Source organism: Bos mutus, chromosome 19 (genome assembly GCF_027580195.1).
Source record: "Bos mutus isolate GX-2022 chromosome 19, NWIPB_WYAK_1.1, whole genome shotgun sequence".
Lineage (NCBI taxonomy): Eukaryota > Metazoa > Chordata > Mammalia > Artiodactyla > Bovidae > Bos > Bos mutus.
The window spans coordinates 15086973-15103125 of record NC_091635.1 but is presented as its reverse complement, the minus strand read 5'-3'; the positions used below and the strand labels follow the sequence as shown (position 1 = coordinate 15103125).

The following is a 16153-nucleotide window of genomic DNA, read 5'->3' as shown; positions in this document are numbered from 1 at the left end:
GGTCTTTTTGCAGTATCCAGAGCATCCAAAACAATGTTAAATGATCGTAGTGACAGAAGAAAATCTGTCCTGTCTCTAACTTTAACAAGAATGTCTTCATGTTTTAAATAATTTTATGTACTTATTTGGATGTTCTGAGTCTTGTTGCTGCATGGGCTTTTCTCTAGTTTTGGTGAGCAGGGGCTGCTGTCTGCTTGCCATGTGCTGGCTTGTCCTGCTGCAGAGCGCAGCTCCAGGCTGCCCGAGCTTCAGTAGTTCCGGCTCCTGTGCTCTAGAGCGCAAGCTCAGTGGTGGTGGCACACAGGCTTAGTTGCCCTGGAGCACGCGGGATCTTCCCGGACCAGGGATCAAACCTGTGTCTCCTGCACTGGCAGGCGGATTCTATACCACTGAGCCACCAAGGGAAGCCCCAACAAGAATGTCTTTAATGAAAATTTTAATGTTATCTGTTGGGTTCAGATATTTTTTATCAAGTATATACAGGGTCTTTGTACACTAATAATATGGAATTTAAAAAATCAGGATGGATGTTGAATTTTTCAATGCCAGCTTGGCATATATCCCAACGATCATGTCTTTTTCTCCTGAGGCATATTGACAGAATTAACTTTATTCATATTAAACCATTTTTGTATTCGTGGTCCTGGTGAATTGTTTGTTTAACGTCATAAAGTGGTTTTAATTTTGGGTTTTAATTGAAGTATAGTTGATGTACAGTGTTGTATTAGTTTCAAGTTGCAGATATTTTCATTCTTGAGATTGTGACTGGCCTGTTTTTCTTCTTTGTTTACAATTAGTTTATAAAGCTCTTTCTGCTTACTTCCAACCATTCTTTTAATTCTCAAAAGAAATACAGCACAAACTGGTTTGATGCCCCTGGGAACACAGTCAAACCACATCACTAGCCCCTTGCAACATAACCAGCCACGTGACTGATTCCCACCAGAGGTCAGTGAATGGACATGGCGATGAGTTTGTCAAGAGCAGAAGGGCCTTTGCTTTGCTTTCTCTCTTTCTCTTCCATAGTGACCTTGGAGATGATGGAGCTGCAAGATGGAAGGGGCTTAGACCCTTCACTGCCTAGGAGAGAATCTCCCAAAAGATCCACCCAAGGAGAATCCACACTGGACCTTGGTCAGCTATTGAGGCTTGAGGATGTTTGTTACAGCAGCTAGCATCAATATCATCATATAGCTGACAGTGCAGGAAGTTTCCATAGCATCCGTTTTGAAACATTTTTAATATAGTTTATTTGCATGAGTCCACTTATATGGAATATAAGACACACAGAGAATGCAATATAACAGAAATAAAGTGGTTCCTCACACCCAGTACTCTGTGAATACCTATTAATAGCACTAGACTGCTCTATATGGCAGGATAATATTAATATTTTTTGAGACTTTAACCTAGATATTTTTTCCTCCAGATATTTTCCCCCTCTCCCTTTTCAAAAAGATCATTCTCTCAGAAGGAGGATGGAACAGAACAGAAAACACAAAGTTTTTTATGCCTAACTTGGTTTCCAACCACCTAAATCCATCAGATTTTCCTGGATGCCTCAGAAGCAAATATCAAGATGGAAAAGTGGGGAGTGAGGGGGTGGTAAGAAAGCTGGGCTCACCCAGGGAAAGAAGAAGAGGTGGGTCAGAGAGAGTACAGATTTCTGTGAACCCCAGACAGCACTGCATCTTCACCCACATCTCGGGGAAAGGTGGCAAGACCCCAGAAAGGGATGGTGGTGGGTGATGGGGGGATGAAGATTCTCACAACTTCTGAGCAAGGTACCGAAGCGACAGAAAGAGCTACACAGGCATGTTCATGGCAGGATATGATGCGTTAGCTGCTGCCTATATGCACCAGTTTGGCCCTGGACCGCCGGATTTGTAGATGCAACCAAGGATGTGTCAATATACCACGGCAAGCAGGGCGTTCAAGAAACAGAGAGCCTCCTCCTCAAGGACTGGCATTACATACCCTCGAGGGGGAAAAGGAGGGAAACCCCCGATTGACTGTGCCAGACTCTAGGAATTAAGGAGAGAAACACACTCCTTCGAAGCACTTAAAATCCTTACTGGTGCCCTTATTACCCTGCTGGTTCTGTTTCTTGGGGTAGTTCCCGGTGGGGAACCATCTCCGGTGGAGGGGCTTAGGCGGGAGTGGGATGGTTGAAGGAGTGGGTGTGTTCTGCGTGGGGTAGGGGCTGTCAAGCTGGCTCAGGAGGGGAGGCTGGGGGGTAAGAATAGGAGAGGGCGGAGTGGGCGGCGCCCCCGACCACGTCTCCTCCTCCTCCCCTCAGGCCGGGATTGAGGGCGGGCTCGGGCGGCCAGCAGGGGGCGCCAGAGGACCGTCAATGCCGCGGAGTGGGCTCGCCGCCCTGCTCGAAACCCCGGTCCCACCCGGGCTCCGCGTCCCAAACGTACTGTATAGGGCATGCGACCGGCGAGGGTTGGGGAAGCAGAGGGAACCGGGCGAAGCCCGGGAGCCTGTGGCCGGCAGCGGCGGGCTCGAGGTCACAGCCGTTACCTCTGGGCAGGGACCCCAGGGTGTCCGCCTCACACACAGGGTCTCAGATTTAGACGGGGACCTCGGGGCAAATGAGCTGATGCACCATCCCGTGATGGGATCAAAGAAGGCAGGCTTCATGAAGCAGACATGTACACTATCTGACATTTATGTCAACATTTATGTGATATTTTTGTCGCATTTTGGCATTTCTTCATATTTTTCCAACCTCAAGACAGGACATTGGTATTTTACCCTTCAAGGGGGCCTCCTCCATCTTTCCAGGGGGCAGCTTCTGTAGTCCCCAGACTTCTTGCCCATCTCCCTCCTGCCCTGGCCGACCCTCCAGCCCCCACTCACCCCTCAACACACACACCCCTGCTCGTTCTTCCCCCACCTTTCAGGCCTCCCCCAAGCCCTATGCTTCTCTGTCCACCCCCATCCCTGACTAAACTCAGTACCTCCCTTCAGTTCTTTTCTTAACCATCTGTCTCAGCCCCAGCCCTGCCTCTCTCTCTCTCTCTCTCTCTCTCTCTCTCTCTCACTCACACACACACACACACACACACATAAGGGAGCCCAGCCGGGAGGCCCCGGGGCAAGGCTGCCCTGCATAAGGTCACCTCTACCAAACCCCTACCCTCATCAGCCATGGATGCCTAGCCCTTGCGTCCCGGCCCTGAACACCAGCATCAAATCAGGCCTAACTTCTTCCCAGAGCTCCTGGGGGAGTAAATGCAGGGGCAGAGAGTCAGACCCCAGCAAGTGGGGTCAGTGGGGACAGGGGTCAGAGGGCAAAGCCTGAGTTCTGCCTGTGGTTCACAGAACCCGGAGACCTGTTGCTAGGTAACCAGGTCTCCCAGCCCCTTCCCAGCACATCCTGAACTGCACATCGGCAGCCTCCGGCCATCTTCCCTGAGTCTCTCAGACACTTGCCCTCTGTGGAATCCTCAAGAGCAGGAGGAGGGGAGAAACAAGCCCAGTCACCACCCCTGAGCTGCACTACCCCCGTTTCACTGCGAAGACTCGGCCCTTGGGCCATTAGCTCACCACCGCCATGAGTCTGGGCATCATGGAGGAGGAGGACCTGGCCGAGTACTTCCGGCTGCAGTATGGGGAGCGGCTGCTGCAGCTGCTGCAGTGAGTGTCAGAGGGCCCGCCCATCCCCCAACACCCCAAACCACCCAGGCCCCAGCACAGCCCTCTCTCCCTCTCAGCACACCAAGCCCTTTTGCTCAGATGAGTGCTTTCCCTGGCCCATTCCCTGGCCCCAGCACAGCCCTCTCTCCCTCTCAGCACACCAGCCCTTTTGCTCAGATGAGTGCTTTCCCTCCCCATGGGTGCCTGTCTCCACGGGTTCTTCCCAGCCCTGGCCTGCCCCTGGGGCTCAGCGTCCACCGTCCTTCTTGCCTGTGTCTTGGGTAGGAAGTTCCCCAGTATTGAGGACCAGTCGGACTCTCCATCCGTCCGGTTACTGGAGAAGAAGAAGGAGGCCAAGATCATTCACCATGCCATGGAGCAGAAGAAGGAGGTGGGCAGCGCAGGGTGAGGGATGGGAAGGGCCCACCCCTTCCCAGGGAGAACCTGAGGACAGCCCTCCATTTTGTGGGTGGTGGTGGCTAGAGTCAGGCAACCTGGTGATGGTCCAGTGCTTCCTCTGCAGAGCGCAGGAGAGATCTGATTCTCAGGGTGCCAGAGTCCTGGGATCAGATCAGAGCACAGGAGAGATCTGAGTCTTAGGGTACCAGAGTCCTGAGATGTTCTGCTCTGAACCAGACAGGGGGTGGGAACTGGGCACCTGGGACAGGGCTCTGGGACAGGGGATGCTGGAGCCTTCCTGGGTTCCCACTCAGGGGCCCTCCTGCCCTCCCTGCTGCCCCCCACCCCTAGACGTTTCAGCGCAGAATGGAAACCCTGAACCTGCGCTGGGAGGAACTGGGCATCAAGGAGGCCCAGCTGAAAGCCCACATACAGAAGTTTGAGCAGTTCATCCAGGTACCAAGGGGCATGGCCTGCTGCAGCCTGGGTACCGCACTCTGCAGTTGTCCCTCCTCCCCCGCCCCCCCATCCCCCGCCTCTGCTGTATTCTGTTGACTCCTCATCCTGGGTTGGGAGGTCTCCTGGGTGCTCACCAATGCCTGGAGCTTCCCCCTTTGTGGCCCCCTCCTCTTGCCCTGTTTGTCATTTTCTGCTTGTCAGTCTCCGCTCCTCTAGGGTGCTATTTCCCGCTTCCTTGCCTGTTGTTGGTATGGACAGTTTATCCAGTGAATGAGTGAATGGGGAATGATGAATGAATGAACGTGCTACACTCAGGGCCAGACGCCTGGGGTTACAGAGGTAAACCATGCCCCCAGCTCACCCCACCCCTCCAGACACTGGAGTTGAAGAACCAGCACTGGAGTCCACTCTGAGACAATCACAGAAATCCCCTCAACCAGCCTCACATAACCCTAAGACATGCTTCTCCTTACACCTCGCCCCCACTCAGGCAGCCCGGCCACCCCCGTCCATTTTCAAGGTGGACAGAAGCTTCGTGGGGGCCTCACCATCCTGGGCCCCAGGGAGGGCAGGGCCCATGCCTGACTGGCACCACCTCCCCGGCCCCAGGAGAATGACCAGAAACGGATCCGAGCCCTAAAGAAGGCCAACAAGGAGCGAGAGCTCAAGAGGCAGCGCATGCGCGAGCTGGCCAAGGCCAAGCAGGAGATGGCAGTCCTGCGACTGGAGCACCAGCGGCTGAGTGCCAAGCTGCAGGAGTACTCCATCTTCAACAAGTACCTGGAGAAGGTGGTGGAGAACTCCGAGGTGTGTGGAGGGCTGGGGGGCGGGCTTCTGCAGCCCTACCGCCTCGTCCCCAGGGGCCTGGGCTGCGGACCCTCTGCTCTGGGGAGAGGTCTCCAGACGAGGAAGGCAGCTGGCAGAGGGCCCTGGTGAGACTGGACTCATTTCTCAAGGGTGGGGGCCTGGTTGTATATCTTTGTGTGCATGACGTCTGTGGGCCTGCCTCTATATGGGTCACAGGTTCGAGGTTTTGTTTTGAAGCACCAGCAACCAGCTCTGCCTGCCTCTGTCTGATGTGGTCCACACTCTCCCTGCTTCCCCTCCTCTCTGGTGTTTTTGGTCTACGTTGAGAGTACAGGGGCAGAGGGAGGGAAAGAGACTGGGACACACCAGCCTCGTGTAGAGCTGGGCACTTAGCATATGCTGGGCCCTGGGCTGCGTGCTGCAAGTGGAACCTTGCTCAGTCTGCTCGCTAGGCCCCAGAGGAAAGCCATCATCTCACCCTGTTAGAGGAGGAATTGGAAGCTCAGAGAGGTTACGTAACCTGCTCAGGGTTGCACAGCTTGTAGGTGGCAGAGCCTTTGTGTCTAACCACCCCTCTGTAGGCCACTGACCACTGCTTTTTATCAAGGTGCCTTGTTGCCAGAGCTAAGGGAACTGCCCAGCTCTCTGCCCACCCATGCTTCCTGCGGCATTTGACACTGTTGATGCTCCTTTCTGAAATATTCCTGCGCCCTTTCCTATGGGGCTCCTCCCTCTTCCTCCTCCCTTCTGGCCCTTCCTCCTCAGGCTCCTCTGGGGCTCCTCTTCCTTAAGTTCCTTAGATCTTTGTCCCAGACCCTCCACTTTTCTCCCTGAGCAATTCCCTGGGCCTCTGATAGATGTCACCCATGTCGACAGCCACCCACTTGTGTCCTCCACGCCCACATGTGACAGCAGCAGGGCCCCTCACCAGGATGGAACGAGGTACGAGGTGTGCCTTCTGGGCTGTGAGTCTGAGTCCATGTCCTGAGAGGGGTTCAGGGAGACAAAGCACACACAGCTTTTTTAAAAGTCCTGGCAATTTCCATATAGAACCACTAACCTAGTTTATTTATGCGTGAGCCCCAAATCTGTTATTTCCTGCATTCTAAGGTACCTACTATATGAGAAATTGTTCATTTAACAGTTGGTTTTTCTGGGGGTTAGGGGGAGTGAGGGAAGACTACTACATTAAAGCAGTAGACTGATTACAAGACGTGACTCAGATTTAGAGCTGGTAAAATGTGTCTTAGGACCAAGGAGACTGGTCTGGATCTTGCTGGCCCATATCGCCCTCCTAAGCTCAGGCCCCTACATCTAATTCACCGAGTCCATAACTGCTTCTTGCCATCCCCAGGCCAACCCTGCTGCTGGTGGGTCCGTTGCTGGTGAATGGCATGACCACCCACCCACAGCCTCACCAGAACCCAGACCTCACCCTTGACTCCTCCTCCCTCAATCCCCGAAGCCATCAATCAGCAGATCTGGTCTATTCTCCTAAGTATTTCTGGAATTCAGCCCCTGCCCCTTCCTCATTCAGACCACCAGACGTACTTCTTAGGAGTTCAGCTCTGTGTTATTCCTGTCCAGCATTCTGCAGCCAGCGTACTCAAAATCTTTTTCTCTTTCTTTCTTCCTTTATTTCTTTCAAAATATTTAAATCATACTGAAAATTATACAAAATATATAACAACACCCAAGTATCCACCATAGCTCTATCAAATTGGAATTATTTTCTCCTATTTTCCCCCTTTTTTTTTTTTGGCCAAACCATACAGATTGCAGGATCTTAGCTCCCCAACCAGGGATCAAACCCAGGCCCCCGCAGTGAAACTGCCAAGTCCTAACCAGTGGACCACCAGGGAATTCCCATCAAGCTTGTTGTTATTATTTTGGGCAACAGAATACATTACCCATAAGCTATGAATAGTATGTACATGTCCTTTTATGGCTTTTTTCCAATCAATGATTTTTTAAAAAATTTTTGTATCATGGGAAATTTCAAACATACAAAAGTAAAGAAAATAGTCTACTGAATGCCCATTCAGTTCAGTCCAATTCAGTCACTCAGTCATGTCCAACTCTGCGACCTCATGAATCGCAGCACGTTAGGCCTCCCTGTCCATCACCAACTCCCAGAGTTCACTCAAACTCATGTCTATCGAGTCAGTGATGCCATCCAGCCATCTCATCCTCTGTCGTCCCTTTCTCCTCTTGCCCCCAATCCCTCCCAGCATCAGAGTCTTTTCCAATGAGTCAACTCTTCGCATGAGGTGGCCAAAGTATTGGAGTTTTAGCTTCAGTATCAGTCTTTCCAATGAACATCCAGGACTGATCTCCTCATCACCTAATTGCAACAATTATCAACTTACTGTCAGATCCCCATCTCTGCTATTGTGAAGCAGATGATATGTTTTTAACCCATAAGTGCTTCAGTATATCACTCTAGAGCTCTTTGTAACATATCCACAGTACCCATATCACATGTGTCTGCTTGCTCAGTCGCTTAGTTGTGTCCAACTCTGCAATCCCATGAACCCATATCCAGCTGACGTCAAAATTTCCTGGTATTGTACAAACACTTTTAGTACAGCTGGTTTGTTCCAATCAGGGTCCAAACGAGGTCCCAACTCCAGGTTTGGTTGGTGTGTTTATCAGGTGTTCTAGACATCATTATTATGCTGATCAAAAGAAGCCAGACATACTGTATGATCCCATTGAAATTTTTCAGTTCAGTTCAGTTGTTCAGTCATGTCCGACTCTTTGCGAGCCCATGGACCACAGCATGCCAGGCCTCCCTGTCCATCACCAACTCCCGGAGTTTACTCAAACTCATCTCCATTGAGTCGGTGATTGATATGTGTAAAAACAGGTAAAATGAATCTTTGGGGATAGAAGTCACAATTCTGGTTTTCTTGGTAGTGGTGGGGGCAGATACTGAAAGGGGGCCAAAGACCCTTCTAAGGTGTTCAGAATGTTCTGAGCTCCCTTCTTCAGTTATTAGCTAGAATACTATGAACACCATCAAGAAAAGGACTTCATAGAGACTTCCCTGGCAGTCCAGTGGTTAAGACGCTGTGCTTCCACTGAAGGGGGCACAGGGAATCCCTGGTTAGGGAATTCAGATCCCACATGCTGTGTTGCATGGCCAAAATGTAGGAAGAAGAAAAAGGACTTCAGAAAGAGAATCTTCCCTTCATCAACTATTTGGTGACTATATTAGCCATAAAGCAAAAGCTTCTTAAATGCTTGACTCTTTGAGTCTCCAGAATAATGAGTTGGTTCTCCAGCATCCTCGACAAGTGCCCTGTAACGTTATTAGTATTATTGCAAACTCATGGGTTTTTAACATATTTGATATGTTTCAATCCTTTGCACTTATTCTTACTGATGTTCAAAGGGTCCCATCATTGGATAATGGGAGCCTCTTCAAATTGGTATCTGAGTGCTTTTGAAATTGGTGTTAAGTTTAGGAGCGGTAGTCCTGATTGCTCTGATGTAGCCCACTTTTTAAATTAATTTATTTTTAATTGAAGGATAAATGCTTTACAATATTGGTTTGATTTCTGCCATACATCAACATGAATTAGCTATAAGTGTACATATGGCCCCTCCCTTTTACCTCCCTCCCACCTTCATAGCCAATTCTTTTTAACTGTTATATATTGTTGCACCTCTTAGAAATGCAGACCGGAAGTTATCTCTCTGCTCACTCCTCCAGTGGATGCAATCCACACTCCTCAGTGTTTACTGAGCACTTTTTTTAAAACTTCTCCAGGGTGATCTCTCTCTCCCCATCTTGAACTTGGGCCATTCCTACTAAACTCTCTTGCTCATCCTGAATATGCCACACACACCTCATCAGCTTTATCCAGGCTGTTCTGTCTACCTGTACGACTTCCTCACCTGCCTTTGCTCGGCCATCTTCTCTTCATACCTCTGGTCTCATTTTTTAACCACCCTTTCCCTGAAGAAGCTTCTTCTGGCAGTCCCTATCTCCTCTAATACTGAGTTAAGTGGCTCTTGCCCACAGAGGAAGTGTTTGCTGGAAAGGCGAGTTCCCGGAACACCAGTCTATTGCTGGAAATGTCATGAGATGGAGAGAACACTCAGGGAGTGTCCCCTGGGTGGCTGGAAGGCACGTGTTGATAAATCCCCCAGGCATGAGTTGGCATCCTGAAGCTGGTGCTCACAGCGCCTTGAAGAGAGGGAAGGTCGCAGGGCTTTTGTTCTGCTTAGGGTCAGAGACGCGTTGTGTGTGGGGGAAGGGTGGCTGAGCCTGGCCGGGTCCGCTCCTCTGGTACCCGCCCTCTCCAGCCCCGGAGGGAGGCCTCAGCCATTGCTGAACAAACACGAGAGCACCAGGTGGAAGATACTACCTAACACTCTGCCGCGGCCCCATCCCCCAGTCACCGATAAGGCTTATCACTCTGTGTCGTAACTGACTGTTTACTTGTCTGTGTGTCCTACCGCGCCACCGCCTGTGGTAAGGCTTCCTAAAAGCAGTGTCTGGCTGTCTTATCTCCTGCTCTGTCCCTAGCGTTTAGCACACTTCCTGGCTACTAAGTGGTTCGTGGTGCATTCCTGCTGAATAGGCTCATGATTGCCATCCGAGACAGCGCAAAGTCTACCCCGCCCCCACCCAGCAATGCTCAACCCTAGAATCATATGGGGACCCTTCAGACCGGTTTATTCATCCGGGTCTCTGAGGGTGGAGCCTGGCACGTGGCCTCATTGAAGCTCCCAGGTGATTCCAATAAAGTGCAGCCAAGCCAGAGAGCCTGCCGAGCCAGGTGCACATGCTCCCGACACGACACCGAGGTCCACGACCCACACCATGTGACCCACGGCCTGTACCAACTCGGGGAGGTGGTGTGGCGCAGGGGAGACTCCGAGGGCTTTACAGCCTTTGGCCCTTGAACTTAGCCCAGGGCCTCCCTACCAGGCAGAGGCGCAGAGGGTGGGAGCTGGGGGCGTAGAGTGGGGTCGAGGCCCCCCCGGGCGGAGGTGCACTGACCTGAGCCCCCAAACCCCACCACTACCCCGCCCGGCCCCCCTGCCCTTGTGCAGTTTGAGGAGATCCACGAGGTGATCGCGCGCTACAAGACACTGGTGAGCATGCACCACGACCTCATGCAGTCGGCACAGGAGGGCCAGGAGAAGATTGAGCGTGCCAAGGCGCGGCTGGCACGCTACAAAGAGGAAAAGGACGACGAGATCCTGCAGCACAACAACGAGCTGGCGCGTCTGCAGATGCGCTTCGACCGTGCCCGCAGCGACGTCATTATCTGGGTGAGTGCCGGGCAGGCGGGGGGGCGGGGACACAGACAGACACACATAGACACAGACACGCACACACAGGCAGGCATGTAAGGGATACACACACACCTCAGCACATACAGGTAAGGGACACACACACCAGCACACACACACAAACACGGGTAAGGGATGCACACAACAACACAAACACACCCACCCTTAGCGCTCACACCCCGCCCTCATTCCCCTCCCCAGGAATCTCGCTGGGCGCACATTCAGAACACCGCTGCCAAGAAGACACTCTTGCTTGGCACCATTAAGATGGCAACGCTGAACCTCTTCCAGATCGTGAGCAAACAGCTCAAGGAGGCGACCGTGTCCCTGGAGGACACGCACAAACAGCTGGACATGGTAAGAGGAGCCCAAGTGCCTGGCAGGCAGGCTGGAAGTAGCCATGATGGTTCCCCATGGGTTGAGGGGAGGCCTGAGGGCTAAAGAGCAGTGGTCCTCAAGTTTTCAGAATCGCCTGGGGACTCGAGCTTGTTGCTGGACCCAGCCCCAGAGTGTTGGACTCGATAGATCTGAGATGAGAAACCATGAATTTTCATTTTCCGCAAGTTTCCAGATGATAGTTCTGGTCTGGGTTCCACACTTTGAGAACCACTGCATTAGCGCTAAGATTCTGTTGGCCCCATCAACAGGTCAGTAGAGAAACCCATTACTGAATTCCTTAGCTGCTGCACAAGAGTCTTACAAAGTTCTAGTGAGATGCTGAAGGCCTGTGACTGGGGCCCATCCTTAGGGAAAAGAGAACATCTGCAGGGGCGGGAATTAGCAAGGGGGTGACAGTATCAGTCTTATTAGTACCATTCTGAGATTTTTCTCTTTGAAGTAATTGAAAGGAAACTGAAAAGGAATTAACGTTCTCACTGTGTATCATACAAAGCTGTCTGATGCCATGTCTGTGTGCCCCCTGGAATAATCTCACTTCTGACCAAAGGAAAGCCGCATCCCTTAACTTGGGAAACTCTGCACCATGCTTCTTGTGACATGAGGAGAACCATGACGAATTATTTATCCTTTTGGCATATCCTTTTAGCCGTGAAACAGTGGAAAGTAGACTCCTAAAGGCTGGAATTTCTGTTTGCTTTGTTCTCTGTTGTATCCCCAGCCTCTAGAACTATGCCAGGCAGATAGTAGGCACCACTCAATAAGTATTCAGTGAATGAATATGAAACACAAGCCAATGAAAGCAATTGACTGAGAAGTGCTTTGTCTGTTTGTTTTTAAAGAGAAAAGATGGGAATTCCCTGGGGGTTCAGTTGTTAGGACTCTGCACTTCCACTGCAGGGGACCCATGTTCTGTCCCTGAACAGGGAACTAAGATCCTGCAAGCCTCACAGCACAGCCAGAAAACAACAACAACAACAACAACAATAAAAAAACCCCAGCAACCTGAAATTCATGAAATGTAAAGAATTTCACCCACTGACCAGCAGAATTTCCTTAAACCAAAGAATCAGCCTGCATCGTAAAGCATGTTAGTACTGAATTATTCATATTAACAGTCCAAAGACTGTAAAGGGAGTTTGTAAGAAAGTTTGTTGTGAAACAGCGATCCTCAAGCTTTTTTTGGTAGCAGGATACCTTTACACTCATAAAATTTGTTGAAGACCCCCAAAGAGCTTTTGTTTATATGGGTTATATCAGTTGATATTTACTTTATGAGAAACTCAAGCAGAAAAACTAAAACTATTTAATTCATTTAAAATGACAGTAAGAAACATGTTAACACAAATAGCATATTTAAGAAATAGATGTATTTATTCATGGCTGCCTTGGGTCTTAGTTGCGGCACGTGGAATCTTTCATCCTGGCGTGAGGGCTGCAGAGTGCCTGGGCTCTGTAGTTGACGCACGTAGCTTTAGTTGCCCCACTTTGCACGAGGGATCTTCGTTCCCTGATCAGGGATCAAATTCACGTTCCCTGCGCTGGAAAGTGGATTCTTAACCACTGGACCACCAGGAAAGTCCCATAAATAGCATTTTTAATGAAAAATACATTTTCAAAAAGTATTTTGTGGGATGGGTGGCATTTCAACACTTTGCAAATCCCTAAAATGCTGCTTCCTGAAGGACAGGTGGATTCTCACACCTGCTTCTGTATCCAGTCTGTCATGATAGCCTCTGTGATGGGAACATCCCACTTGGGTAAAAGTCCACGTAGACTCACCAGACAAAAGACAAGTAGCAGAAGTAACAAAAAGACAGGTAACACCTTAGCATTATTGTAGAAAGAGTTTTGGCCTTGCAGGCCCCTCTTCCCTGCTGTAGGGTCTCAGGACTCGAGGCGTCCTCAGGCACCTCCGCTTTAGCTGTTGTAAAGAGAGATGGGGCAGGAGGTGGTGATCTCCAGCCCATGGCCCCTGCCCGAGCACCCCCTGTTCGGATAGTAGCTTACAGTCCATCCACTCCAAATTCTGAGCGTTCAGACTCCCTCGACCATTTGTTGTCCTCCCCCCAACCCCCCACCCCAACCCCGGGCATGCTGCATGGCCTTTGGGATCTTAATTTCGCAACCAGGGATCGAACCTGGGATCAAACCTGGGCCCCAGGCAGTGAAAGCACCAAGTCCTAACCTCCGGACCACCAGGGAATTCCTGTTCTCAACCTTGACTTGCCTGCACAGGAATTCCTCATATGCCCAAATGTTATTTTTAAATATCCCACTTGATTCCTGTAGGATATGAGCCTACTGACACATATACATGATTAAGTAGCCTGAAAAATGGAAAATAAAGACCTAGGAAAATATTGTAATAAGTTGAAACTTTATATAAGATAAATATATAAATAGTATTATAAATAATACATGTTACATTTATAGTAAATATAAGTTAAAATCTAAGGTCAAGGTAAGAGAGAGATGTATGGACTCTTGGTTCTTGGATTCTAAAGGACAGTAGTTCGACAGGAACAGAAGTTGGCTCTGAGCTGCCTTATAACCAGAGGAAAAGCAACACACTGTTCTTGAACCAAAATAAGAAAACATAAGGTTTGCTTAGAGAGAGAGATCCTTTCCCAGCACCTAACCTCTAGCTGAAAATTTTCACAGAGGCTTCAGAGACACTCAGTGAATTATGTTCTCAGTAGCATCCCTACAATGGATGCACGTTGTGGGCTTCAGAAGGGAGTCAACTCATCTAGAACTGGGAGCAGGGTACCACTCAGGGAAAGTGATTCTGCAAAAGGCCAAGACAATTTGCATTCCACTTACTGTCTGTGCAAGGTCCAGCATTATTATCTCTGAATAAAATCCAAACTGTGCTTGGCAAATCCTAGAATCCCAAGGTGATTAAGTTTCCTCCAGAAAAATAAATGGACTCTATGGACTAAAAAGGGGCTTCCCAGGTGGCGCTAGTGGTAAAGAACCCACCTGCCAAGGGTTCGATCCCTGGGTCAGTAAGATTCCCCTGGAGGAGGGAGGGCATGGCAGCCCACTCAGGTATTCTTGCCTGGAGAATCCCATTGACAGAAGAGCCTAATGGGTTACAGTCCATGGGTTTGCAAAGAGTCGGATACAACTGAGGCAACGTAGCACAGCACAGCATGTGGACTAAAAAAATTTAGAAAACAAATGACGTTTTCTGGGTTTAAAATGCAGAACTTCACAGTGCCTTTGCTGTGGCTCTGTCCTGAGACTCCAAGCTGATCAGGTTTCTACAGTTTGCTTGCCCACAGAATCCATGTTGGGGGTGTGATGACTTACTGTAAGAACATAGTTTGGGAAATACTGCACTTGGCATCTCTGTAACCTCGGGAAAGTTACTCTGATTCTTTGTTTCCTCTTTTGCAAAATAGGAATTATGTTGGTAATCGTAATAGTGTTAGCAACTAGCAGGTTGTTGAGAGTTTTGGACAGTCTTTTGGAACACTCTTGAAAAGGAGAAACTGTCGGACTGAGATCTAAGAGGCCATCCAGGCCAACCTTTTCTCCCTCTTTCCTTTTTAAAGATAAAGAAATTGAGTCCCAGAATGATGAAGTGATTTTCTCAGAGTTGTGTCAGGACCCCACGTCGTCTTTTTTGTTTTTTAAATTGAAGTGTAATTCATTTACAGTGTTGAGTTATAATAGTTTCAGGTGTACAGCAAAGTGACTGTGTGTGTGTGTGTGTATATATGAATGGATAAATACATATATCCATATTCTTTTTTTCAAATTCTTTTCAATTATAATAGTTTAAGATATTGAATATAGCTCCCTGGGCTATGTATCAATGTTAAGTCCTTGTTGTTTCTCTGTTTAATATGTGGTCGTGTGCATCAGTTAATCCACACTCCCTATCCCTGCCCCCTTCCCCTTTGGTAACCAACCATAAGTTGGTTTTTTATGTCTGTGAGTCTGTTTCTGTTTGTAAATAAGTTCATTTGTACTATTTTTAGATTCCACATATAAGTGATAATCATATATGTCTTTGACTTACTTCACTTAGTACGATGATTTCTAGGTCCATCTGTATTGCTACAAATGGAATTATTTCATTTTTTATGGCTGAGTAATATTTCAGTGTGTGTGCATCCATATATATATATATACACACACACATGTATTTTCTTTATCTATTCATCTATTGATGCAGAACCACAGGTCTTCTAACTTATGAGGCTGTGCTCTTTCCACTGTATCATACTGATTGCATGTTCCTTTTTTAATATTGTTTTTAAAATTTTATTTATTTTTAATTAGAGGATAATGGCTTTACAATGTTGTGTTGGTTTCTGCCATATATCACCATAAATCAGCCATAGGTATACACATGTCCCTCCTTCTTGAACCTCCCTCCTATCTCCACGATTGCATGTTTTTTACAACTAAAGTTAGTGAATAAAATTGAAATTTCCTTTGATGACTCAGGATTAACATAATGTGCCTCTGTTCTGGGTTTCAAGTAAATTAACCTGCTTGAAGGCTATTAACTAGTGGAGAGGCATCTGCCCCGACCCTGGCTGACTCCTTTCTGCTGACGCTTCTATCCCCAGAGTCCTCTGTGGAGCCTCCCCCCTGTCTCCCTGTGAGACGGTGAGCCTGAACTTCATCCTCTCACTGTGTCTGCCTCTAGGGGTTCCCACCTCCATCCTTCTTCATTGCTTCTAGTCTGCTAAGCCTGATTCTCCACATCAACTAGAATAATTATCAAATGAGGGAAAGTGACCTCAGTCACAGGAAATGGTGACTCCTTACAAGCAGGCTATGCCCAGATGTTTTTGGATGGGTGGCCTGTCACCAGCTTGGGATTGACTGCAGTCCTTTGGCCTCGCTAGATCCAGCAGTTTATCCAGGACCTGTCAGACATCTGGGCAGAGGTGAAGAAGAAGGAGCTACAGCAAATCCGGGTTTGAAGAGCAGCCGTGGTTCCAGAATGTTCCAAGATGGAGAAGGGAGGGAGGAAGTTGCTGGTGACCTTGCCATCCAGTCAGCCCAGTCCAGCTCCCTGGGACATACTCCCATCCACTATCGTGCCTTCTGCTGGTGAAATCCCTGTTATTCACGTCAGGCCTCAGCCCATCCTATCCCTGAAGACATTAAA

General features: G+C 49.0%; 1 protein-coding gene across 2 annotated transcripts; it reads left to right on the top strand.

The window, feature by feature from the left end:
* The first annotated feature begins 3562 nt into the window (after window positions 1–3562).
* On the top strand, window positions 3563–16153 carry CCDC42 (coiled-coil domain containing 42). 2 transcript variants are annotated; one of them, XM_005907550.2, is made up of 7 exons: window positions 3563–3645; window positions 3931–4036; window positions 4396–4500; window positions 5113–5310; window positions 10378–10599; window positions 10822–10977; window positions 15888–16153. In XM_005907550.2, exons 1-7 carry the CDS (start codon window positions 3563–3565, stop codon window positions 15963–15965), a joined length of 948 nt encoding a protein of 315 aa, XP_005907612.2. In that variant the 3' UTR covers window positions 15966–16153. The 2 variants fall into 2 exon arrangements, with proteins under 2 accessions (XP_005907612.2, XP_005907613.2); XM_005907551.2 differs by lacking the exon at window positions 10378–10599.